The sequence below is a fragment of the Protopterus annectens genome, chromosome 4.part1 (assembly GCF_019279795.1).
Source record: "Protopterus annectens isolate FY-2018-M chromosome 4.part1, PAN1.0, whole genome shotgun sequence".
Taxonomy (NCBI): Eukaryota; Metazoa; Chordata; order Ceratodontiformes; family Protopteridae; genus Protopterus; species Protopterus annectens.
The window spans coordinates 627,633,391-627,660,474 of NC_056734.1; the positions used below are offsets into that span (position 1 = coordinate 627,633,391).

A 27,084-nucleotide genomic window follows, 5' to 3' on the forward strand; every position below is an offset into this window, starting at 1 on the left:
AAGGACGAATTCTTTGTAGGCCAGTGTCTGCTAAACCTAGGTGGCTGTACTTGTAAAAACATCTTTGACTGCTTGCATAGATTTAGCCTTGTCCTCCATTTTCTTTAACACCTCTTCTGCCTTAATACCAAACAAGGTATCATGCTGTAATGGTGCATCTAATAATTTAGCTTTGACATGATCAGGCAGATTTTGTTCCTTTAACCAAGCATGCCTCCTAATTACAGAACCCGTAACAGTGGCCCTGCAGGAGGCCTCCAGAGAATCAAAACCACATTGCAAAGTATGCTTTCCAACTTGTTCAGCTGCATGCAATAAATCCTGCATTTCTTTATCATCTGCACATTCAGAATTTACCAACATTTTCTGTTTAAGCAGTGTCATGACATATTGCTGATATTTGAGCATATGAAATTGGCAGTTTAAAGCCCTTATAGCCAAGGTAGCAGATGTGTAAATCTTTTTTCCCCATCTATCCAATGCCCTAGAATCTCTGTCAGAGGGGGTAGGCTTTTTTTGCAGTGGAAGCCTTAACCCCTTTGGGACCGTGAGAAATAGTTTCTGGGTCTGCAGCAGGGTTTTTGAAAAGGAATTTATGAGAGCCAGGAACCCTGTAGTATCTCTGTCAGGCTTAACAGGAGCTGGAGGCAAGGAGTCAGGGGTCAGACTAGACTCTGAAAACACATCTACAATATCTAACACAGGTGGAATAGCTAGAGGCCTGTGTTGAGGCAGTAGAAGCAAGTCCCTGAGCCTCTTCTTAGATTCGGATAAATCTTGGCTCTCCCAGTGGAAATGCTCCCTCATGGTATGCAAGGTTTCCCCAAAGGAATAGTCCTCAAGAGGAGAAGCTGAAGGAATAGATTCTTCAGCATCAAAATCCTCAAAGGGGGGAAGAGAACATTCCTAATCAGAAGAAGAATCAGAGGAAATGGAAACCTGATCTGAAGATTCACAGTCTCTCTCTTGCCTAGGCCTCATCAGGAGGGGGATGGGAACCCCTGATCAAGGTAATTAAGTCTTTGGCCATTTTGAGCATCTGTTTTTTGGGCATGGAGGCCTGTCCATGTGGCTAGTGAACTTGTTTCTTTGCTTTTAAAGGAGCTTTAGTCTTTACCTTTGAAGCTGAAGTCGGTTTAATGTATAATTGTTTAGGTCTGAATACACCCTCAGAAGCCGATGCCTGCTCAGCGGCTCCGGACCCATCTGAGGGAATAGTCTCTGAGGATCCAATACCTTGAGTTTCAAGCAGCCTGATGGACTCTATGTGGATGTCGGTAGCAGCCTGTGACTCTAAAGTAGCGGGCGTCAGGGGCTGCGAAAGCACCTCACTGAGAACTGGCGACTGGCTTAGGAGAAGCTTCGTCATTGGTTTTGGGCCTCGGTTGCCTGTCTTTTTCTTTGCGCTTTTTGTGAACTCCAGTAGTCGGATGGCTATCCGATGACATTGTATAATTAAATCTGCGCCCAAAACAGCTTAGTACAAAATCGTACCGACGCTTAATAGTGCGTTGGTTAAATATGGCACAAAACCGACAACTAGAAACATCGTGGTCAGGGCCTAGGCAAGGAATACAGTAAGAATGAAAGTCCTTATGAGGTATTTGCTTCCCACAAGAAATACAATTATTAACTTTTTCTGACATCGGTCTGGAGCAAGAAAAAAGTTTCCCCAACGGGGTACTTAGCTTTTAATGAAGACTTCGGATCTGAAAATAGAGTACGAAAATCTCAGGAGTCGGCCGACCGGCACTTGTGAACTGCTTCTGCTTCAGGCACCGCGCGGCAAGAAAGACTGAAGAAAATGGCGTCGCTACATCTTTTATACCCCTGACGACCTGACGTCAGGGAAGGGGTGATAGCAACCGACGCAGGACCCAAGACTTTGGAATTCAGGGCAACCTGCCAGCAGGATTACCCAAATGTAATGACTGCAACAGTGAAACATGAAGAACATCACAATAATCCTCATTGCCCCATTCTGGCCTTGGCAGGTTTGATTTCCCTTCATTTGGCCTCATCTACTTTGGAAACCTTGGATTCTGGACCCAGCTCCTGATCTATTACCTCAACCAGAAGGTATAGTACATCCGAACCTCCAACATCTCAAGCTCACTGCATGGCTTTCCCAATTCCCATGATTGCCAGGCATTCTTCCCTTATCTTACTAGTCTGACAAATCATTTTGGCCCATCACAAACCTTCTTCTAGAAAACTGTAACAGAGTAAATGGGAAAAATTTGCTAGATGGGCTCTTAACAATGACAATGACTCTTACCCAGTTCCAGTGGATAAAGTAAGGCAATTTCTGGATGTTCTTTATCAATCTTGTCCTTCAACATCTACCATTTGGGTCCATCAGGCTGTGATATCTAATTTCCATATTGGTTTGGATGGTTCGTCACTTATGTCAAATAAATTTTGTAAAGCTTTTTTGAAGGGAACCCTAATGTTAAGGCCTCAGTTTAAAGAACCCACTGCTCCATGGGATTTAACCTTAGTCCTACAATCTCTTACTCTACCCCCCCCCCCCCTTTGAACCTTCATCTACTTGTGGCTTAAAATTTCTGACATGGAAAACTTTGTTTTTATTAGCTATTATTTCTGCAAGAAGAGTATTGGAAATTCAAGCCTTGTCCTGCAAGCCCCCCTATTTAATATTTCACAAGGACAGGGTTTCCCTCGGGACTAATACTTCCTTCTTACCAAAGATAGTTTCAGAATCTAATATCAATCAAACCTTGCAGCTACCAGTCCATTTCCCTAATTTTTCCAGAAAATCCGACCAACTGTTTGTTGCCTTTTCCTCACTTTCTTTAGGTAACCCAGTTTCCAAGGTTACCTTAGCAAAATAGCTTGGGGATTGTATGACCTTTATCATTCAAACAGCCAACCTCCACGTCCTGTGAAAGCTCATTCAACTAGAGCTGTAGCAGCTTCTGCAGTATTTCATGCTATAGCTTCCTTAGATGATGTTTGTGCAGCAGCTACATGGGCATCTTCTCATACCTTTATTACTCACTACAAACTGGACCAGGTCTCTAGGGGACATGCATCGCTCGGTTCAATGGTGCTCAGGAATATTCTGTCATGAGACCATCCAAGATTCAGGTAGCTAGGGACTCAGTTCCACAGTCAAGGATTATGTGAAGAATGACAACAACAGATAAAGAATTTATGCCTTGCCATAACGTTCCATCTGTGTTATTGAGCTTCACTAATCCTTGACATCCTCCCATTCCACCGGCCTGAGACTCTTAGTGGACCGAATACTTCCAAGACTGGCTTCATAATAGGGACACAAATCTGGTATCTTATTGTTGTTTACTACTTGTCTGTCGCCATTTTAGGCAAACTTGATCTGAGGTAGTTTAGAGAGGACTATTATGGGTAGAGCCTAGTGGGGGTGGAAGTTGTGTCTGGTGTTAACTGTATCCTCCTCTTGTGGGGGGGGGGGGGGGGGCGCACCCACTAATTATATATATAATGAGATATATATATATATATATATATATATATATACACACACACACACACACACACACACACACACACACACACACACACACACACACACACACACACACACACCAACTCCAAGGTTGCACTACAGTGAGGAAAGGGCAGGTTTTCTTATAGCTAAGTTACTGATAAGTAAGTAGTACATTGCGCTTCCATTATGTTGGCCAACTTATCATCATTCAGTGTAAATGTTTAGGATGATATGGCCTTTTGATTAAAAGACATTTTGATGATTAGTGTTTGATGAACGTGCTGTTCACGGATTAAAGCTCCCACCCTGGCAGGTGATTGCTGACTTCTTGCCAATTCAAATCTTCAGACTAATTTTAGATTACATTCAAAAATATAGATAATATGGTTTTCATTCCATTGACATCAATCTGACTGCACTATATTCACTATTTAATCAAATTTGCAACAATATGGGTAATTGTCTATTTAATGGTGCTGTTTTCTTACATTTCAAATGGAAATCTGAAATAGCTAACCATCAATCATTATTTCTGCAGCTGCCCAAAGCCGAATTTTCTTTAAGTATCAGTATTCTGTGATTATTTTAAAGAAACCTTTGTTGTTTGTCATAACTAGGCTTCCTCTCACAAATCTGTAGTGATGCCAGCAAGAAATTGCAAACCAAAAACCAATAAAAACCGCTGGGAGCCCCCAAAGGAGGAACGTATCCAATCAATGAAATAGTCTGGTTGGAGTAAATGAATTTAATGACTCCACGTAACACAAACACTAGTACATAAAAGCTTCAACACAAACAAATGCGTTTTCGTAAAAAACTTCTTCAGATAATGCAAGACCAAGTATAGACTGTTTGAACAGTTATATACATGATTCAAATAAAACTTGTATCTCCCTATTGGTTCAAACATTAATTGAATGATTAATTCATTAACAAAAGCATTTCATTAAAAGAGATATAGTTTAAAATAATACAAAGTTTTACTAAAAATTTTATCTATATATAATGTATACTAAATGTAATGAATATATCAGTGAATATGACAGTAAATGTAAATAACTGAATCTGTTTGAATATGTATAATAAATATGTAAATATAATAGAAAATATAATAGAAAATATATAAATATTGCAATAATTAAATATATATTTTATATATGTATATATATTATAAAATCTTATGTAAAGCTTAGGTGTGTATATTAAATAGAATAATTTAATAATTTAATAAAATCTCAAGTACTTTAAAAATAATAATTATAACTTAGCCTGTCTTAATTTTAACACTGGTTTGATTGAAATAGTGTCATTTAATCCAGGGGGGGTAGTGGCGTCCAAAATAATTTGCCAAAAAAGTTCTCGGTATTCTAACCGGGCCTCCCACATACCCCCCCTGGTATCTTTGTCAACTACTTCTAATACAAAAAATGAATAGGTAGCCTCTTGACAGGTAATTTTGTGACGATATAATGCATTTGTGTGATTTTGTTTACTAATTTCATAACAGTGCTCATAAATACGTGCTTTCAGTTTCCTTTCAGTCTTTCCGACATAAAAGGAACCACATGTTTTACATAAAGCAAGATATACTAGTCCAGTTGTGTGACAATTGGCAAAACAATAACTATATAATGTTTTGTTTCTGCTAGTCAATTCTAAGTTAGGCTTCCTCTCACACCAGGGATCTAAGTAAAAAGGTTACACATGGCTTAGTGATGGCACTTCAACTTTTCTGTCCATTTGTTAAATGCTTTCTCTAAGATCTCCTAAAAATAACTACACATTACTGGTAGACAGCTGTACCAAGCCATAAATCTTAGAAAGAATTAAACACCTTCAAATTAATTTTGGTTAAATATGGAAATGACTATCAATCAACAAACTAACCAACAGCACTAAAAACACTCAGGAATGGTCTATGGAACAAAGAAAAGCCTATCAAAGGCATTTGCTACATATTAAAGAACCTAAAGGTACACTCATTCTCACAATAACGTAATAACATATCTGCGGGTTATGCTGCATAATGAGTTAACTTTTAAAACACAAGCAAAAACAACAGGTGGATAAAAGTCTTAAAAACAAGATATCCTACAGAATATCCAGTCTACTTAATCCTAAAGCTCCTTCTCCCACAGTCACAAATGTCCTGACCCCCCCCCCCCCACCTTGAGCATGTCTAAATGACAATTACTGACCTTTTTTAAAAATATGTTACTTAGCAGAAAATATGATACAGTATGACAAGTCAGGAAAGCCTAAATACTCATGATGAATCTGGAAACAGTAGAAAAAACATTCCACAAAACAGCTCAAGTACTGTGAAACTTAATACATTATCAACTGCATACAGCTATTAACGCTTGCAGTTTACAAAGCTATTAAATGGCCATATCATAAACAAATACAAATGCAGACAGTTGTTCAAAGACACAGGGTGATTCTCATTCAGCAAAAATATGTTGTGGTTAGAATACATTTACTATTCGGAATAATAGGCTTTAGCCTTGTTCAAGTATGGATTTGTAACCAGTGTAAACATGTACATAAATTATATTCATTCTGCTTTTTGTTTCAATTATACTGACTTTAACAAGCAATATTATTTGCAATACATTACCTCCTGTACCCTGTGTGTTTACAATACTGAAGTATAACCCAACAAATGTGGTAAATGTCACTGTTATTGTGCTGTATAGTGAAAGATAGTGTTGAATGCTTTGCAGCTACTACTGGTGTAAGATAGTGGGTGTTAGTTTGCCAAAGTCATAGCTGAAAAAGAGTCTGCAGACCTATTCACTTACCTGGTTAACAAATTTAAAACGGTCAATCAATTAATCAAACAAACAATTTTTTCTACTGCCTGTAAAATGACTGTCACTGCACCTGACTCCCAAGCGTTAGCCTTGCAAGTGATGAGCCCATGTGGTGGCTCCATATGCAGCTTTCTCAGACTGTTCCTGGCCAAGCCATGCAAGCGATCCAACCACCAGACAACATGCTATTTAACACCAACTGCTAGGACTGACTCCACAGCTGGACCCCAGTAGTCCTGTTTGGGATACGTTTTCTGATTCTTTGACTGATCCATCAGGTGGGTCATTACTGGATCACTGTTTGTGTGGCCACCTCCACTCAAACCAAACTGCAGAGAGTGTTACAGTGACCCTACCAACAGTATAAAGCTTCAGACAACACAGTCATAAGGATGCAAGAGGCACACAAACCCTTCTACAGGGTCGCAATTCAAAGAGTAGGCATACTTAACCTGGCCATTTATAAAGAAACATCAAGTAATCTTTTATATATGCAAAGATAACTTTCTGTCTTAAATGTGCAATTTTGAAACAGAATAAGCACCTTGTTATGCTGCAGTGAAATGGTTAACACCTGCAGGGTTCTTTGATGACATTTCTATTAATTTAACTGGGAATGCCCACTTGCAAAGTAATCAATTTGGAGAGGGTTTCCTGTAAACAAACACTGAAATTCAACCATCTAATCAAGCTACATTAAACCACAATAATAACTTACGCTTCTCCTTTGTTCTTATCTTTTAGCCACTGATGTAGTGTGCTGCTGTTAAATTGCAGAGCCCCCTTCAAACCGCCTTTGCACTGAATCTGCATTATTGTATGTGAATTTCTCACCACTTCAATGAGTCCAACACAATCACCGATTGACAGGCAGCCATAAGGCAGCATTCTTCAAAATAAAACAAAAAAAAGTCTAGTATATTAAGAGAGATTGCAAGTTTCTAATTATGAATACAGTGTTACTATGTTACAGTGATTACAATGGCAGGCATCAAACAAATATAAAGTACAAAGTATGACAGACAAATGATGGTCAATATCACATTACACTATAACCAAAAGTTTAACAAGAAAAATGAATGGAATAATCTGCAGACAAAGTAGAGCTCACACAGTGGAAACGGAAGCACCAGAAGGTGGAAGGCATGTGGGGCTAAAGATTCCTGGACTTTGTAAATGCAAGCATCCTGAACCATCTAGTTTGTACGTCCACTAGAGGTGCTAACATCCTTGACCTGGTCCTCAGGAACATGGGAGTAAGATGTACCCCCAGTGTAATGTCTTCAATGATCAGTTCAGACGAGAAAGCTGTCTTTTTTGAAATAAAAAGAAAACCCAAGTCCCCAGCTAATCACAGAACTTTTAGAATTTATTCTAAGGTAAAAGTCCTAATATTGACACCACTGCAATACTTCAATCCCACCGAAACCCTGAGAAAGAATTGTTCATGAAAACACAGTACAATCATTTTTAAGGCTGCACAGAGATAGCCAAACCTACCTGGAATAATCATCGGACAATCTCAAATAAGCCACTCTGGTGGAATCCTAACATCAATAGGTTGTATAACAAAAGGAAGAAAATTATAGTAAAATCAGAACTGCAATGCACAACAAGGTTAAAAACTTCTGCATCAATCTAAACAAACATCTCAAGGGGATAACCAAGTCTACCATAGACAAATATGAGGTAAAAAAAAATCACCAACCAGGCCAAGGACAATAACAATGCATTCTTCTTTTATCTCTGTAACCTCAAAGACACTATACAAGAATGTGCCAAACTAGAGCCACCTATAATGAGCACTAAGATACAGCAAATCTACTGGTCGACAAATTTAGCTCTAATTTTACCCACCCCAAAAACATCCCTCAAAAAATACCCTCCACAGTTACCTCCCCAAAATATCACCAAGAAACAGGTGACTCTCCATGGACAAGAACAATGCATTGATGGGCCTTAAGAATATTCCAGAATGCCTCTTTAATAGCGCAAAATATGACTTATCAGGACCACTAGAAGCACTATTTCACTAGAGCCTCCAGTCAGGCTTCATGCCAAGTAAATGAAGGACTGAAACTATCATTCCTCTGAAAAATGGCAGGCCATCTATAGACTTGGGTATCTATGGACCCGCAAGTCTAACTAGTTTCATATGCAAAGCCTCTAAACAGGCTTTGTTCCTCATGAATGGGGAAAGGCAATAATCATCCCTCTACACAAAGTGGGCCATATACAGACCCATAAGTCTCACTAGTCTTATATGTAAAGCCAGGGAAATGATCAACAGAGATATAGTAAACCTCCAGACACTGGACTCAACTCAGTTTGGTTTTGTCAAGGGCAGATCATGCCTACTCAACCTGGTGGACTTCTTTGAGAAGGTCACCAAAGCAATGGATAAGGGCAAAGTCGTTCACACTGCCTACCTTGACCTGGCAAAGGCATTGGACACAATACCCCACCTGGGTATTGTTGATAAACTCAAGAGGTTAGGTACAAACCCGTATGTTACCCAGTGGATAGCCAGCTGGCTCACAGACAGGACCCAGAAAGTTAGAATTGGGGAGTCCACCTCTTCAAAGAGGCCAGTCACAAGTGGAACCCCTCAGGGATCAGTCCTTGGACTGCTCCTTTTTGGCATTTACTTCTCAGAAGTCAAGGCCAATGTCAGTGGTCTCTGACTGACTAAATGTGCAGATGATTGCAAATTAGGAGCTGTCATTGAATCTTACACACTGACACAAATGTTCTTCAGGAGGGGCTAACACAGACAAACACCTAGTCTAAAACCAAATGCCAAAAAATGCATAATAGCATCCTTTGGGAAGTCATCCATCCCTAGTAACTATTATACTGGCAACACACCTCTTAGAGTTGACCAGTAGTCAGAAATGTAGGGACAGACATAGATGGTAATCTAGCCTTTGATCATCACGTGTCTACAGTGGTGAGGAAATTATTCTATGTTGCACAACTTATAAACAAAGGTATGGCATTTAAGTCCAAGGAAGTCATTGTTCCACTGTATTCGACATTCATCAGACCTGTCAGTAAGTACAATGCCTCCTCTGGTATGTACTTAACCAGGCATATCCAACAACTAGAATGTCCACAGAGGTTTCTCACTAAAAGAATACAGGGCGTAAGTAACATGTCCTATGCAGACCACCTAAGGCCCTATCTCTGTATTCTGTCTACTACAGGCTTTTGAGGTGAGATCTACGCCTGGCATACAAGGCATTGTCAGACTCCTCTCTGACAGACCTCCTGCATATCCACAAAACAAACAGCATCACAATTACCCATGCTAAACAAACAGCATCACAATTACCCATGCTAAAGAATTAAACCTGGCCTGTGATATAAATAGGACCTGCTGGACAGATAGGTATGCATCCCGGAGAATACCCAGTCTATAAACAGGCTCCCCCATCCATGTGAAGCAGAGTTCCTCCCTAATTCAATTCAAATGCAACTTGGACAATTGGATGGGAGACCGGAAATTCATCCCTGGTTTGGCACCTATGTCTCTAATGAACAGAAGTAACCCATAAATGGTTTATCTTCCAGGCCCATGCTTAAACTTATCAAGGGTATCAGAACTTGTCAGACATTTGGGATGCATGGCTAGGCTTGAAAAGGCCCTTGCGGTCATTAGCCTAGTACATTACTATGAACCTATGGAAAAACAAATCATGGCAGTGATGAACAATGACACATGAAAACTTCAGAAACTGGATCCAACTCAGCCTGGTTTTGTTATGGGCATGTCATGCCTACTCAACCTGGTGGACTTCTTCAAGAAAGTCACCAAAGCAAGGGATGAGACCAAAATGGTACATACTGACATACTGCCTACCCTGACCTGGCCAAAGCATTCAACACAATACCCCACTGCTTTAAATGCCAGTTATTCTGCCCAGTCTTGTGCAAACACCAAACAGAGAAACTCCTAGCCTACCTCACTGCCAGAAAGCTAGTAGCTAGTGAACATTTTTGCTCAGGTTTTAGTAGTAGAATCCTAAGTGTCTTCTTAAGTCTTTAGAGAACCTGTGTTTGGAGACCCAAGAAACAGAGGGTGGCCTCAATCAAGCCTTTCTAGAGAAAAGTCCAATTCTAAAATGCCCTTCTTGCCTCTCCTTGGTTTAAGCACGTCTTTGTGTAGCAAGATTAGGGTCTGCCTCACTAAATTAGGTAAAGATCCCTATGTCACCCACTGGACAGCTAGCTAGCACAAAGACTGGGCCCAAGACGTTAAGATAGGAGAATCTACCTTAACAAAAAAAGACAGTAACTAGCTGTGTCCCTCAAGTCTTGGTACTGAGGTCACTCCTTTTTAGCATCTACTTATCTGTAGTGAGGGCCAACATGAAGGGCCATTGGATGACCAAATTTGCAGAGGACAGCAAACTAGGTGCAGCCATAGAATCCCTCAAAGACACAAATACCCAACAATAAGGTCCAACACAGACAAATAATGCTAGAGCCACAGCCTAAAACTCAATGCCAACATGTGTGAGACAGTATCCTTTGGGAAGACGGCTACCTCTGTAAACTACCAAATTGCTAACACACCCCTAACAGTAGATCCAGTCATCAGGGATTTGGGAATGCATGTAGACAGCAAACTGGCCTTTGACCATCATGTGTCTACGGAAGTAAGGAGCTCATTCAATGTTGCGTAACTTATAAGCAAAGGTATAGCATCTAGGTCCAATGATGTTACTTTTCCTCTGTACTCAGCCCCTGTCAGTCCGAATACTGAATGTAACCTCCTCTTCGGTATGTACCTTACCAAACATATGCAAAAAAGGAAAAGTTCACAGAGGTTCTTCACAAAAAAGAATACAGGGTATATACACCATATCCTATGAGAACCATCTCAAAGCCCCAGCCTTGTACTTCAACTCCTACAGATTGCTGAGAGGCTACCAATACCTGGTCTAAAAAGCACCTTCTGATATCACTCTGACAGACCTGATGCAAGCTTGCCTACAACATAAATAGGACACTTAGTAGGGACAGGTATGTATCAGAGACTATCCTTTCTCTGGAACAGACTTCCCATCCATGTGAAGCAGAGTTCTTTCCTAACCCAATTCAAGTGCAACTCAGACCAGTGGATGGGGAATTGGAAATTTACCCTTGGTCTGGCACCTGTCTCTATTAGACAGATGAAGCCTGTAAACACCTAACAAATCCATACCCAAGCCCACATATACTCCTTAAATAACCCTAGGGTATCAAACCTTGTCAGATACATTGGGAAAGCACATCTTAAAAAGGCCCCCCTGAAGACACCAATCTAGTAATCACCTGTGAAGGATATAAGCAAAAGGCTATGCAATAAAAGAGAGCAATGTATAAGGCAACAGTATTTGCTTAGTACATATTTAACAGTCAAAGCGAAAGAACAGCAAAATGAGAAGTCAACATAAAAGTCTGGGAAGAGATCATAAACGTGAACTATGAAAAGTATGAGCTGCAATGTGAATATACAACAAAATAATCAAAATAAACAAAAGATGCATTGTTAAGAAACTACTGCAACTAGAAAGTAAAAAAAAAAAAAAAAAAACTCCTGGTACCTTAACATTATACAGTGGATTCACCCATCCCAAGGATAATATCAAAAGCATAAAACTGAATAACACTATCAAGTTTACAAAAGGAGCCTACTTAGACTGGTCTCTGAAGCCAAAGATAATTATAAACTCTTCTTTAGCTATGTTAGAAAACTAAGAAACAATACCCTAACACATTGCTATGAACTAATTCATAATAATGCCACCTATTCCAACCCAAGAGATTTAGTCAGCATCCTTTAGCACCAACTTCACTTTAGAATTTCTATACAAAGCCCTAAAATATCTGAAACCCTAACTCCCCCAGTTAACTATAAAGATCATTTACTGATGGTGCTAACCAGGAAAAAAAATACTTCTTCCATGGGAAAGGACAGAATACCTGGTTGCTTAATTGATAGCATTAAACATGCCCTTGGAGATCCACAGCCTAACCTAAGTTTAGCTAATTGTTTTGTCCTTGTTGAGTGGTTCACTTCAGTGGCACCCCACCATAACTGTGGCCTAACAACTGAGCTAGGTAATTACAGACCTATCAGCCTTACAAGTCCCACCTGCAAACCATGGAATACATTATAACTGACCTCATAAACTAAGATAGCAATACTCTATTATATTTGATAACCCAACAGTTTTGGCTTTGTATAGAGTAAATCCTATCAAATGAATCTGCTGAAATTCGCTGAAATGGTTACAGAGACTGTAGATAGTAGCCCTTCGGTCTTCAAGCATTATACAGAAGCTAAATGCTTTAAAAATGGATCTGTTTAAGGTAATATTGATAAAAACTGACTAAAAGGCTGAACCTGCACAGAGTACATTGCAGGTGCCTCATTAGTAAGTATGAAAGTGGCTAGTGGTGTCCTTCAGGGCTTGGTGCTAGGGCCTCTCCTTTTCAGCATTTACTTCTTAGATATCCAAGCAGAAAGCCAAGTGCTCTGACTAACATAGTCTGCAGACAACTGCAAGGTAGGGGTTGTTGGCAAGTCACCCTCTGATATCAAAACCCACCAGAAAGAACTCTCCTTAGTAAATTCTTATTGTAGTAAAAAAGGACTCAAACTAAACTGTTAAAACTGTAGCATTATCAGCTTTTGGTAAACAACCCCTACCCTTATCATGCTATACAGAAAAAGTACAGTTGTATACACTTACCATAAATGTAGATGTTCGAGTGTATTCACTGTTGAACAGTCATCACATTTAGGTTATCCTGCCAGAGGTAGCCCTCAGTCGGTCAGAATACCAGAGGCTTAGTATTTCTGCGTCAGTTGCTATCGCTCCAGGACTGACGTCAGGTCATCAGTGGTATAAAAACAGGCAGCCAAAGCCATTACATCAGTTTTTCTTGCCCTAACTTTCAGGAGCCCCCAATAGGGAGCTAGGTTATGGTGGAGGGACACCACCAGTAGAAAGTAAATAACCAAAATTTCCTTGTAAGAAGAGAGAGAGATAGAGACTAGGGGGATGGTGGGAGGGAAACCAGGACTTCAACAGTGGATACACTCGAACGTCTACATTTATGGTAAGCGTACACAACTGTACTATGTTCTTCGTGTTTCACTGTTGCAGTCATCACATCTGGGTTGATTCCCAAAGCTGAAGAAAAAGGTGGAGGCAGTCAAGAAGACTGGAGGCTGACTAGGATGCACTGAAAGACTGAGATGGCAGAGCCTGCCCTGGCTTTGGAGAAGATAGGCAAGTGGTAATGCTTGGTGAAGGTATGAACAGATGTCCATGTTGCAGCCTCCAGGATGTCCCTGGGGGGGACCCCTCTGAGAAAAGCTGCAGAGGTGGAGGCTGCTCTTGTGGAATGTGTCCTGACCCCTTTTGGGGGTGGATTCCCATGCTGTTTGGAGCAGAAATGGATGCAGTGTGCTATCCATTTGGTGATTGTTGGTTTGGATATGGCCCTGCCCTCTGCTCCTGCAGTGAAGCTGACTAGCAATTGATCAGTTTTTCTAAAAGATTTAGGTCTGTCCAGGTAGAATCTGAGCCTGTCTGTGTACATCTAGTGTGCGCAGAATCCTTTCCCCCTTGTTTTGTGGGTTAGGGAAACAGGTGGGCACACTGGACACCATTTTAGGCATGAAGGATGGGTTAGTCCTGAGGGAGACCCTGTCAGCATGGAAAATGATGAAGGGCTCCACAGCCATAAGTGCTTGTAGCTCTAATACCCTTCTAACTGAAGTGATGTCCAGAAGCAAAGCAGTCTTCCAAGAGAAATATTTTAACTCTTCTGAATCTATAAGTTCAAAGGGGGGCAGGGTGAGCTTTTCCAAAACAAAGTTAAGGTCCCAGGCTGGGGCACGAGCTCTTCTGGGTAGCCTTAAGTTGTTAGCCCCTCTCAGGAACTTTTTGATGAGAGGGTGTGAGAATAGCGGTGGCTCTGTGCTGAAATGAGCACAGACGGCTGAGGCATGAATTTTAATAGAAGAGAATGATAGACCCCTGTGTAGTAGGTCTGCCAGGTAATCCAGGATAAGAGGTAGGGAGAGCTGTGCCGTTCTGGCTCCCTTAGCCTGGATCCAGGTGCAAAACTTTTCCACTTGTCATCCTAGGATTTTCTAGTGCTGGGGCATCTGGCCTCACATATAACATCTAGAACTTGTTTGCTTAGGCTGGCAGATTGAGGAGAGGTCAGGGATTAAGCCAGGCTACCAGGTTGAGAGTCTGCAATTGGGGATACATGAATTCTCCATTTCACTTGGTGAGGAGTGTTGGAATCTGAGGTAGGTGCCATGATGATAGGGGTAACAGGCTGTGCAGCAGTGGGTATCAGTGCTGGCGTGGCCAGTCTGGGGCAATCAGGATTGCCCTTAGTTTTTCCTCCCTTATTTTGAGCAGTACCCTTGAAATGAGTGGTACAGCAGGAAATGCATAGACTAAGAGGTTTACCCACTGGAAGGATAGAGTATCCACTTTCCAGGCCTTGCTGTGAGGTTCCCTGGTGCAGAATTTGCTGAGCTGATGACTGGAATGGGAGGTAAAGAGGTCTACTTGCAGGGTGCCCCATTTCTGTGTTACAAGGGTGAAGGTTCTGAGGTTTAGCTGCCATTCGTGTGGGTCTAACAGGTTTCTGCTTAAGTTGTCTGCCAGTGAGTTTAGAGAGCCCGGCAGGAATTGTGCTAACAGGTGTAGTTGCATGGCTTGTCTGTTTGTTAAGGCGAGCCTGCAAAGAGGATAAGAGTGAGTCCCTCCCTGCTTGTTAATATACCACATCACTGTGGTGTTGTCTGTTTTGATCAGTGCAGGCCCCGGGGAGAGTAGGGGTCTGAAAGCTGCCAGTGCATGCTGAACAGCTAACATCTCTTCTAGGCTGATGTGCAGATGTATTTGATTTTGGGTCCATTGGCCCTGAAAGCACCTGCCGTCTAGGTGAGCACTCCAGGCATAGTCTGATGCATCTGTGGTGAGGGTCTGGGTGGCATGGGTTTGTGAGAAGGGAAGTCCCTTGTTGTGGTTGTGGTTGCATGCTGCTGCCCACCAAAGAAAATCTTTCCTTAGACAAGGTATCATTGGTATAAGAGTTTCCAGGTCTTGAGAGTGCTGACACCAAAGGCTTTTTAGGTACAATTGTAGTTTCCTCATATGCAGTCTGGCATATGGAATGAGTAGAATGCAAGAGGCCATGAACCCTAGAGCTTGCAGGATTTTCCTTGTGGATAACTGGGTTCTGGTGGTTAGATGAGAGAAGTAGCCTGTCAGGTAGGCTTGTTTTTCTAGAGTAAGGAATGCCATCTGGGATGCTATGCCCAGGCTTGCTCCCAGGAATACAATTTTTTGTGTGGGGACTATTTTTGATTTCTTTTTGTTGATAGAGCAGGGAAAGGACTTGCTTTCTGGCCTCTGCCCACTGGTTTGGAGGAAGATCTGGGAACCCTTTTGGGGTTGCCAGAGTGGGGGAAATAAAATTTGTATACCTGGGACACTATGCTGAGGACATAGCAGTCACTGATAATGGTAGCCCAGTTGCCTGCATGGAAGGAGAGTTTTCCTCCTAGGGGCACATGCAGGTGGGCAGAGCGAGGGGGTGGAAGTGTAAAGTCATTGTGAGTTCTTAACCATAAGGGGTGGCTTTGCACTCCCTGTTTTTGAAGAGGAGGAACTCCATTGCTTAGATCTCTGCATTCCCTGGGGCTGTTGCCTGGGGGGGGGGGGGTCTGTTTCCCCTGGGTCTGGGCTGTGTTGACCTGGAGGGGGTAGGAAAGGACCTGTGCTTGGAGTGGCAATGCCTAATGAATCTCAGAGGCTGGACCTGTAAGAAGTCTTTAACTGTCTGCATAGATTTAGCTTTTTATTCCACTTTTTTAAGACCTCTTCTGCCTTGGTGCCAAATAAGTTGTCTTTGTCTGAGAGTACTTCTAATAATTTGGATTTGACATGGTCTGGCAAGGTCTACTCCTTAAGCCAAGCATGCCTTCTAATGACAGAACCGGTGACTGCTGCCCTGCAAGATGCTTCTAGGGTGTCAAAACCACATTGTAAGGTGTGCTTAGTTACCTGACTTGCAAAATGCATTAACTCTTGTAGCTCTTTACTTTCTGCACAAGCAGGAAAAGATATTTTTTGGTTGAGGAGTTCCATGGTATGTTGTTGATATTTCAGCATGGGGAACTGACAATTTAATGCTCTAATAGCAAGAGTAGCAGAGGTGTATACTTTTTTACCCCATCTGTCTATTGCCCGGGAATCCCTATCTGAGGGTGTGGGATTCTTAGCTGAGGTTGCTCTGATTCCTTTAGGTCCTTGAGAGATGACTTCAGAGTCAGCAGTAGGATTTTTGAAAAGGAATTTGTGAGAGTCAGGGACTCTATAATAATACCTGTCAGGTTTCCTGGGAGCAGGAGGGAGGGTGTTAGGAGTCTGACTGGATTCCATAAAAACATCAGAAATGGGGGAATGGCCAGAGGTCTGTGTTGTGGTAGATCTAAGAATTCCCTTTTAGACTGAGGATAGTCCTGACATTCCCATTGGAAATGCTCCCTTAAAATATGTAGGGTTCTCCAAAGGAAAAGTCCTCAGGTGGAAGGATGGCATAATGGTTAATGTGATTACCTGGCAAACACAAGGTGCAGGGTTTGATTCTCATGTGGGGTAATTGGCTAGGCTTAAAATGGCCCACAAGTGGCAATTAGCCTAGTACTAACCTATGAACCTATGAAGAGGCTGAAGGGATGGATTCTTCTGCATCAGAATCCTCATAAGCAGAGGGGGGTTGCATATCTTCATATTCAGATGCAGCAGAGTCATCGGACTCCTGTTCAGATAAAACTACTGGGGACTAATTTCTTTTTCTTTTCAAAGGGGTAGCTTGGCTTCCCCTAATAAGCATTATAAGGTCTTCTGCCATTTTAAGCATTTAAGACTGAGGCAAGGAAGCAGATGTCTGAGCTTGGACCGTCGTTTTTTTAGGTGGGGTTCGTATCCTGGGCCTTAGAAACTCAGTTGTTTTCAAAAGAACTGAAGAAGCGAAAGAAATTGTTGGTCTGTGTCGAGTATCGGTTGTGCGAAGTACTTCTTCGGAAGCCGGTGCCTGCTCAGCGGTTCTGGACCCATCCACGGGAGAGACATTCGCAGGATCCTTAGTTGAAGAAGAGTCTTGTGGCATACCGGACTCCAAAAGGGTCTTGGTAGCGGCCTTCGAATCCACAGAAGCGGGCATCAGGGGCTGCAAAAGCACCTCAATGAGGACCGGAAAACTGAGGACTAGTTTAATGGAAGCTTCGTCAGCAGTTTTGGAACTGTGCAGTCTGTCTCTGTCTTTATCCTTACATTTTTTTGGAAGATCGGTAGTCGGATGGCTTACCGAAGCCATATCGGAATTAGAGGACTGAAAGAGAAGATATCTAGCTACAATATGGGCCCGACGACATAAAATTCTGGCATTGAAGAAAGCACAAAAGCGACACCAGGGGATGTCATGGTCTGGGCCTAAACAGGTGATGCAGTAAGAATGGAAGTCTCTGTGTGGTACTTGCTTTCCACAAGTGAGACAATTGTTAACCCTTTCTGACATCGGTTAGAGCAAGAAAAAGGGATCCCCAACAGGGTACTTAGCTTTAGAAGACTTCAACTTCATTTCGGAAATGTAACTAAGGTAGCGGCCGACCGGCACTCATGCGAATTTGGCTCCTCTGCAAGAAAGACTGATGTAATGGTGTCGGCTGCCTGTTTTTATACCACTGATGACCTGATGTCAGTCCTGGAGTGACAGTAACTGGTGCAGAAATACTAAGCCTCTGGTATTCTGGCCGAATGAGGGCTACCCCTGGCAGGATAACCCAAATGTGATGACTGCAACAGTGAAACACGAAGAACATCACACTACAAAAATAAAAATGCAGTCAGGGAGATATCAGCAAGGTCTAAAGAGATAATCATCCCCTCATACTCACTACTGATCAAACCATTTATTTATTTTTGTTCAAACCAATTATTGAGGAAACACCCCCTTTGGGATGCATCTCTCCAAATATATTAAACAATTAGAAAAACTCCAAAGGTTTCTTGACCAAACAGACCATAAGCCTAAAGTCACGGAGCTAATAAGAGTGGCTGGAAGCTCTATTCATTTATTTAGTGTCTTACAGACTTTTTCAGTGACCTGAGTGGAAATTTAGGTTTCATTTATCATGCCAATAGAGACTCATTTGTCTTGGACTAGACTATGTGGATAGGAATGTGTAAATAAGCATCTTTTAAACCTAGAGTAGCCAAAGAATATCTGGGTGCAGAAGGGACAAGAGAGTATGAAGAGTGAACATTATGAACAGATGAACCACAAAGGGTGTTGAGGCTGGATAGATCTAAAAATGGTCCTCAGTCTGTTTCTTTTTCAGGATCTAGAAATAATCTTTTTTAAAGACACTTTTATTAAATTATCACTTAAGACACAGGCAAACATTCATTAATATAAAAGAAAACAAACCATATTAAAATGTTTCCAGCTACATACATTATACATTACATATGTTCTTTTTACAACTATCATGAGTCAATCATAATTGCTCAATTCATGCCTTCCCTTAAACCTCTCTTCTCCAGAACATAATTCTGCATGTATTGTTTCCACAACTTCCCATTATTTTCACATATGTTGCTCCTTCCCTTTTCTAAAGCTCCCACTTCCATTTCACAATATTCAGTACTTCAAATACATATGGTTTAGACTTTGAGTTCCATTTTATAGCAATTGCTTTTTTGGTAGCTATCAGAATTAAACTTAACAAGCCTTACTATGTCTAGAGAAATTTTAACAAGGACCTATGTCTAGGCAATTCAGATTCTGTGTCCCAGCTCAAAATAATAATTTTCTTAGTTACACCCATTTTCTCACATAATATTTCAGGCAGAGAACTCTGCAGGAAATTTTAAAAAATCTGCCAACTCATTACACTCCCAAGATACATGTTCTCAGTTAACTCTTTCGTTCTTTCCCATCACCCCTCCAATATTTGCCATCTACCTGAGGAAAAATTCTTTGAACTCTGCCCAGAGTATAAAAATACCAATGAAAACACAAAAACAGTTCCAAGCACATATCGTAAACCTTCTGGACTTTGTTGCATACTTGGGAGTTGTACATATTTCCTCCCATTGTTCCCTTGTAAACTGCTTATCAAATCTCTCTTCACAATCTTTTTAATATCCTCTGACTCTTACAGTTATACTGCAAAATCTTACATGCCCTACTAATTATCTATTTTTAGCAGCAGCTTCGGTTCAAGATTCAACTAAAAACTCTACCAGAGCAGGTCAGTCACTTAGGATTTCCCTATCCCTTTCTCTTTGCCTATACTCTGATACCAATTCCTAGTAGGGAAGCCAGTCTCTATCCTGCAGTCCAACTGTCTTCTTGGTCTCATCCCATTCGTTATTAGTTATTTGTTCCCAATATCTTTTCTCCTTCGCCAGTTTTCTCCAGTAAATTCTAAGACCCTAACCACTATTCTCTATACCACTACTTGCATGCACCCCATTAGCAAAATCTCCTTTCTTCATTCCCATGTTGGCTTAGTTATTAGAATACTTTCTGCTACATGGCTGTTGTTATTCTCCTTAAGAATCTGCATCAAAAATCCCACTCTCTCTTCTTCTTTTAATTTCCCTGTGATTCATCATCATCCCTATCCACTTTAAATTATAACCCACTTGTCTTACGTATACAAGCCTTCATTCTATATCTCTAAAATATCCCTTCAAATCAGGCAGTCCTAAACTACCTATAAACCTTGTTCTATCAACTTATCCCAGTTAACTCTTGTCATCTTTCCCTCCCAGATAAATTCCTTCAGCTCTTTATTATGGTCCACAACTTCTACTCCAGTTAGTACAATATTCCTGACCTGTATACAAAACTAAAGGGACTAAAATATTTCACTGCTTGTATCTTGCTATCCATAAACAATAGCTTCCACTTTCTCAGTTTTTGTATTATCTTTTTAGCCGCGGTGGTGCAGCGGTAGCGTTGTCGCCTCACAGCAAGAGGTTCTCCCGTTCAATTCTCGGCTGGAGCATCTTCTGTGTGGAGTCTGCATGTCCTCCTAACGGTCGAGTGGCGTTCAAAAGACATGCGTGAATGGGCGTACCTTCGTTGAAGGTTGGGCGTTGGGCTGGCACTTCGGCACCGTAAAAATCTACTGCCAATCATTAGTGGACTGGAGTTCCGCTGTGGCGACCCCTAACCAGGAAAAGCTGAAAGAAGAACAAGTCTCTTCTGACATATCCTTAACTGTCATAACAGAAGCCTTTTTAATCCATACTCCTAAATACTTCATCTTATCGTGTCCCTGTAATATGGGTATTGCTAAACCAATTCATGCGTGGGTACACAGATTCATAGGTGTGTGCTAGGCTAATGGCCCTGGGACCTTTACAAGCCTAGCCATAGGATTACCCTGGCATAGTGCCACCTGACCTTAGTTCCCAGTGCCTCTGTCGAGTAGAGCCACTGGTGTTATCCCTGGGGTGAATTTTCTTATAGCTAAAGCCTTTGGTTTATGTTCATTAATTTTGTATCCCAAAAAGACTTGAAATAGTCTCAAAATGTTCCACAACACTGAAATGTCATTTACTGGCTTTATCAGGTACAAAATAATACAATCTGGAAATAAAGCTAACTTTTCTTGAATACCATACCAAACATATCCTTGAATTTCTGAATCCCTTATTTTCTTTGCCAATGTCTCTAAATACAAAATAAATAAAGGGAAAAGAGGAAAACCCTGCCTGGTTCCTCTTTTTAGACATAACTTAGAGAGGAATCCTCTCATTTTAATTCTTGCCTTCGGTCCTTCGTCCGTTCTCTTAATTAACCTTACTATTGTATCAGGGACTGCAAATTTGTCCATTGCACTACTCATAAAATTAAAGATAACTTGTTGAATGCTTTCTCTGCATCAAGACACACCAACAACAGTGGTATTTCCTTACATTCTGCTTCCCCTGGATCATCACCATTATGTTAATGTTAAATGTTTGCCTCCCTTCCACAAAACCACAATGATCCATATCTATAAATTCCAATACAGCTTACAACCACTCGAAAGTCTTGAAAGAAAACCAAACAGGAATCTGCGCACACTGTCGTCCCAGTTGGAAGTAGCAGCAACATACACAAGGCTATTCAGCACAAACTGACGTCTTTATTGTAAAACAACAGCGTGAAAAACACAACTAACTTAGCGCTTTCTCCCTTAACCCTAAGGGCATCATCAGAGTTGTGTAACAATACAAATCAGCAATTTAAATACCACAACGTAGGACACACACCTCCCACTTCAACCAATCAACAATACACAATACAGGCATTCAAAAATGCCGACACACGCCCATATGAGTTACATAAATATACATTTGTGAATTTAAAACTATTAATAAAAATATATAACCACAAAAATAAAAAACTTTTTATAATACTAATGAAAAAACTTTTTTGGAGGGGTAAGGAAAATGACATTGTAGAATTTGTAGAAATTCTAAACAAAAGTACGTCTTTCCTTAAGTTTACGTACAATGTACAACATGAAAGATGTGAATTTCTTGACATCATGTTAATAAAGGACAGGAAGAATAAGACTCTTACTTCCAGCATTTTTCGTAAAAAAACGTATTCAAATTCTTTCCTCCACTTTGAAAGTTGTCACCCCTATTTTCAAAAAAAGAACATCATAAAAGGGCAGATGGTAAGATTATCTAGGTTAATTAGTGACGATAGTATATACGATAGTGAAATAGACAGATTGATTGACATGTTACAAGAAAGAGGTTACCCTTACGATATTTTGAGCATGATCAAGGATGAGGTTGCTGTTAAGAGATATACCATATATAAACCTATCTTGATAGCAGGGTTAACCGTTGTTAACAACAAGGAGGAACTCAAAAGGTCTAGTCACTCTATGATCCTGCCATTTAATGAGGATAGTTATAACATTATGCACATTGTTCAGGATATATGGGCAGGGTCATTAACAACGGACATCACTAATGTTGTAGGTGTCTTACCATCATTTACATTTAGTAGGGGAAGGAATTTAAAAGAACTTATGGAGAGTGCTGACTCCCAGCGTTCTTACAGACATTGTATGATGAACAAATGTGGGTTTTGTAGTACCTGCAAATACATCAACAACGGACCTTATGTGACAGTACACAATTATAATAGAACTATAGCAAGTCCAGGCCACGTGAATTGTAATACCAAGATGGTAGTGTATTTGGCCACCTGTTTAAACTGTACTACCTTTTACGTGGGCAAAACCATTAGGAAACTGAGACTTAGAATCTTAGAGCATGTTAGGGACATCAAGAATAAAAAAACTCCGAATGCATTATATACATATAGTATGACGTGCAAAGATTTTAAGAGATTCTTGTTCTTTATAATTGATAGGATACCATACAGAGGCAATGGTGGCAACGCAAAAATTTTGCTTGAGGTAAAGGAGTGCTTATGGCAGCTCAGGCTTAATGCATCTAGACCACCAGGTATAAACAAACACGTTTCAGTGTCTAGCATGTTAAAATATAGAGCACAGTTATTATGAGCATATGCATTCATGTAAATAACAAACTGAGGTTTTACAGTTTTTTCATTAGTATTATTAGATAAAATTTTTTTTATTTTTGTGGTTATATATTTTTATTAATAGTTTTAAATTCACAAATGTATATTTATGTAACTCATATGGGTGTGTGTCGGCATTTTTGAATGCCTGTATTGTGTATTGTTGATTGGCTGAAGTGGGAGGTGTGTGTCCTACGTTGTGGTATTTAAATTGCTGATTTGTATTGTTACACAACTCTGATGATGCCCTTAGGGTTAAGGGAGAAAGCGCTAAGTTAGTTGTGTTTTTCACGCTGTTGTTTTACAATAAAGACGTCAGTTTGTGCTGAATAGCCTTGTGTACGTTGCTGCTACTTCCAACTGGGACGACAGTGTGCGCAGATTCCTGCTTGGTTTTCTTTCAAGACTTTCAAGTGGTTGTGAGCTGTATTGGAACTAATTGGCTGCCAAGTCGGAAATTGTGTGTTGCTGGTGTCTGTTGGTGAGCAGCTTATGTCCCAATATGTAGATATTACAAACAAATTGATTAAGACACTGAACACCAAAATTAGTGGTACTGTGAACAACGGGACTTCGGATGGTTCAAGTACCAACTTGGACGTAACACTAACAGATTCATTGGCAGGTATTTATACCTTACACACGCCTCCATCTACGAGTGTATTAAATTTTGGCGCCGACTGTGACAATAGAACAACTACTAATGCATTGGTAGGTGGAGCTCAACGGAGTTCACCTAGGGACACCAACAACCAACGTAAATTGTGTTTTTCAACTTTGCTTGATCCACCGAGGATTGTTACTAGTGAAGAAGTTCCAGCTCCAGCTTCGGCCGTTGGACTTGGCTCATTAAGTGAACAACTATCTCAGTATGACAAGGTGCTACGACGCTTTAAGTCACTTCAAATGGATAACGTATTTTTAGAAAGATCGACTGAATTAAAGCAAGTGCCAAAGGGTTTGCGAGTATTTCGATTACCCATGGGATTCGAGTTGGAAACAGAGATTTTCGATGAACTTCTTACCTTGTTTGACAACACAGGTATAGAACTTATGAAGTTAATTATTCGTAACAATAATAACAAGTTGATAAAATGTAAAGACGAGCTCGCGTTATTGAATAGTAACATAACAAAAGACCTTTTGTTTGAATTTAACAAACACAAGTATGAGCATATTTTGAGTGAGGCAGAAAGGTTTGTTAATAAAGGGCTTGATGTGAAATTAAGCAAACTCAATACAGATAAATGTGATTATGCAGAGAAAAAAGTCTATACTCATTTTAAATCTTACAAAATGTTATGTGGTAGGTCAAATGTACCTACAAGATACAGTGTATCTCACTCATTAAATACCTATGACGATACGGTAGATGCCGATTTGGTGCTAGCAGAAGAGCATGATGTTTTTTTTAGAGCCTCAGCCAGTGAGGCGTTCCGAACGAATTCGGGAAAGACAATTCATGGACAGGGGAGCTCACTCGAGCAGGGGCAGAGCAACCAACACGTCCAACAGGCAGAACAGACAGAACTGGATGAGACAATACAACTAAATGGACTAGATGTTTCTATTGACAAGAACAGTGATTTAATACGGACAAACAATGACACTTCATGTTCTTTTTGGACAAATAATGGAAATGTTGTTGATTACTTTTTGGACACAGTAGAGACTTCCATTCTCTCCAATTTTTGCCATGACAATGTTGGTATAGATATCAACTATGACCCTGTTGGGCAAAGTGGTGATGTGATAAATACAGAACATGTGGAACAATGCAGTACTACAAAAAAGGGCAATTTTTGCATTTACAATTATAGTGATATGGTACTTAGTGAGGACTTTATTAGTTTGTTTGCAAAAGGATTTTCATTTGCCCCTTGTTTTAAGCATGATATAGCTAAAATCTTGATGTCCTTAAAATTGTTTTCAAGAGAATTAAATTTAAGAATGTTTTTTGCTAAACAAGGTAGCCAAGTTATGTACTACACTCCCAAGCTTAAAAGGAAAAGTACATTTATTCCCCCATCCAATTCGAATATTTACATGTTTGAACAAGTCTGTGAAACTTTTTTGAGGAGACAGTTTAAGTTTAATTACAACTTCAAAGATAACCTCACGCAGGGGGAGAGGTTATGTTTACGGGAATTAACTTCCACTAACATTTATAGAGTTATGAAGCCAGACAAGGGAGGGGGGGTTGTGATCATGACCTCCACTGACTACAGCAGCAGTATGTTGGACTTACTTAATGATACATCTACTTATTTAAGAGTATCAAAGTATGATGTCCATAAAGCATACACGACATTGGAGTGGCAGATTTATGAATGGTACATGGAGGGAATTTTAGACAAAGATGAGTACGAATTTTTAGTTGTGAATTCCCCTGTTATTCCCTCCATTTTTGGTATACCTAAAATACATAAATCTATGGCCAACCCGCCCTTTCGCCCTATAGTCTCAGCGAGAAGATCTAAAACAGAAACATTGGCTGCATTTATTGATTTCCACTGTAAGGACATTTATAAAAGAGCTCCTCAAGTGTTAAAAGATTCTTGGCACTGTTTGGACATTATTAGGAACACCTTGTGGGATGACAATTACATTTTTTTAACAATTGATGTTGTTAATTTATTTTCTGTCATCCCTAACGAGATAGGTTTGCAAATGTTCAAGAATAGTTTACAAAAACTTTCTACACATCACACAGTGAAACAGAACTTATTAGTGGATCTTTTGGAAATGGTCCTCAATAACAATTTTGTTAGTTTTGAGGGGGACTATTTTAAACAAATTACAGGCGTGGCAATGGGGGCGAAATGTGCCCCATTGTATGCCAACCTGGTTTTAATAGACTGGGAAAAGGATCATGTTAATACATCCAGATTTCAAAATGATATAGCGTTATATGTACGATTCCTGGATGACATTTTGATTTTTTGGAGGGGTAAGGAAAATGACATTGTAGAATTTGTAGAAATTCTAAACAAAAGTACGTCTTTCCTTAAGTTTACGTACAATGTACAACATGAAAGATGTGAATTTCTTGACATCATGTTAATGAAGGACAGGAAGAATAAGACTCTTACTTCCAGCATTTTTCGTAAAAAAACGTATTCAAATTCTTTCCTCCACTTTGAAAGTTGTCACCCCTATTTTCAAAAAAAGAACATCATAAAAGGGCAGATGGTAAGATTATCTAGGTTAATTAGTGACGGTAGTATATACAATAGTGAAATAGACAGATTGATTGACATGTTACAAGAAAGAGGTTACCCTTACGATATTTTGAGCATGATCAAGGATGAGGTTGCTGTTAAGAGATATACCATATATAAACCTATCTTGATAGCAGGGTTAACCGTTGTTAACAACAAGGAGGAACTCAAAAGGTCTAGTCACTCTATGATCCTGCCATTTAATGAGGATAGTTATAACATTATGCACATTGTTCAGGATATATGGGCAGGGTCATTAACAATGGACATCACTAATGTTGTAGGTGTCTTACCATCATTTACATTTAGTAGGGGAAGGAATTTAAAAGAACCTATGGAGAGTGCTGACTCCCAGCATTCTTACAGACATTGTATGATGAACAAATGTGGGTTTTGTAGTACCTGCAAATACATCAACAACGGACCTTATGTAACAGTACACAATTATAATAGAACTATAGCAAGTCCAGGCCACGTGAATTGTAATACCAAGATGGTGGTGTATTTGGCCACCTGTTTAAACTGTACTACCTTTTACGTGGGCAAAACCATTAGGAAACTGAGACTTAGAATCTTAGAGCATGTTAGGGACATCAAGAATAAAAAAACTACGAATGCATTATATACACATAGTATGACGTGCAAAGATTTTAAGAGATTCTTGTTCTTTATAATTGATAGGATACCGTACAGAGACAATGGTGGCGACGCAAAATTTTGCTTGAGGTAAAGGAGTGCTTATGGCAGCTCAGGCTTAATACATCTAGACCAACAGGTATAAACAAACACGTTTCAATGTCTAGCATGTTAAAATATAGAGCGCAGTTATTATGAGCATATGCATTCATGTAAATAAACTGAGGTTTTACAGTTTTTTCATTAGTATTATCAGATA

General features: G+C 40.2%; 1 protein-coding gene across 1 annotated transcript in view; it reads right to left on the reverse strand.

Moving 5' to 3' along the window:
- PIK3CA (phosphatidylinositol-4,5-bisphosphate 3-kinase catalytic subunit alpha) overlaps window positions 1–27,084 on the reverse strand; it is a 1,902,358-nt gene that overhangs the window by 191,256 nt on the left and 1,684,018 nt on the right. The window contains exon 28 of the mRNA XM_044070443.1: window positions 7,028–7,198. Within this exon, the coding sequence (XP_043926378.1) occupies window positions 7,028–7,198 (171 nt within the window). The remainder of the gene's footprint in view (window positions 1–7,027; window positions 7,199–27,084) is intronic.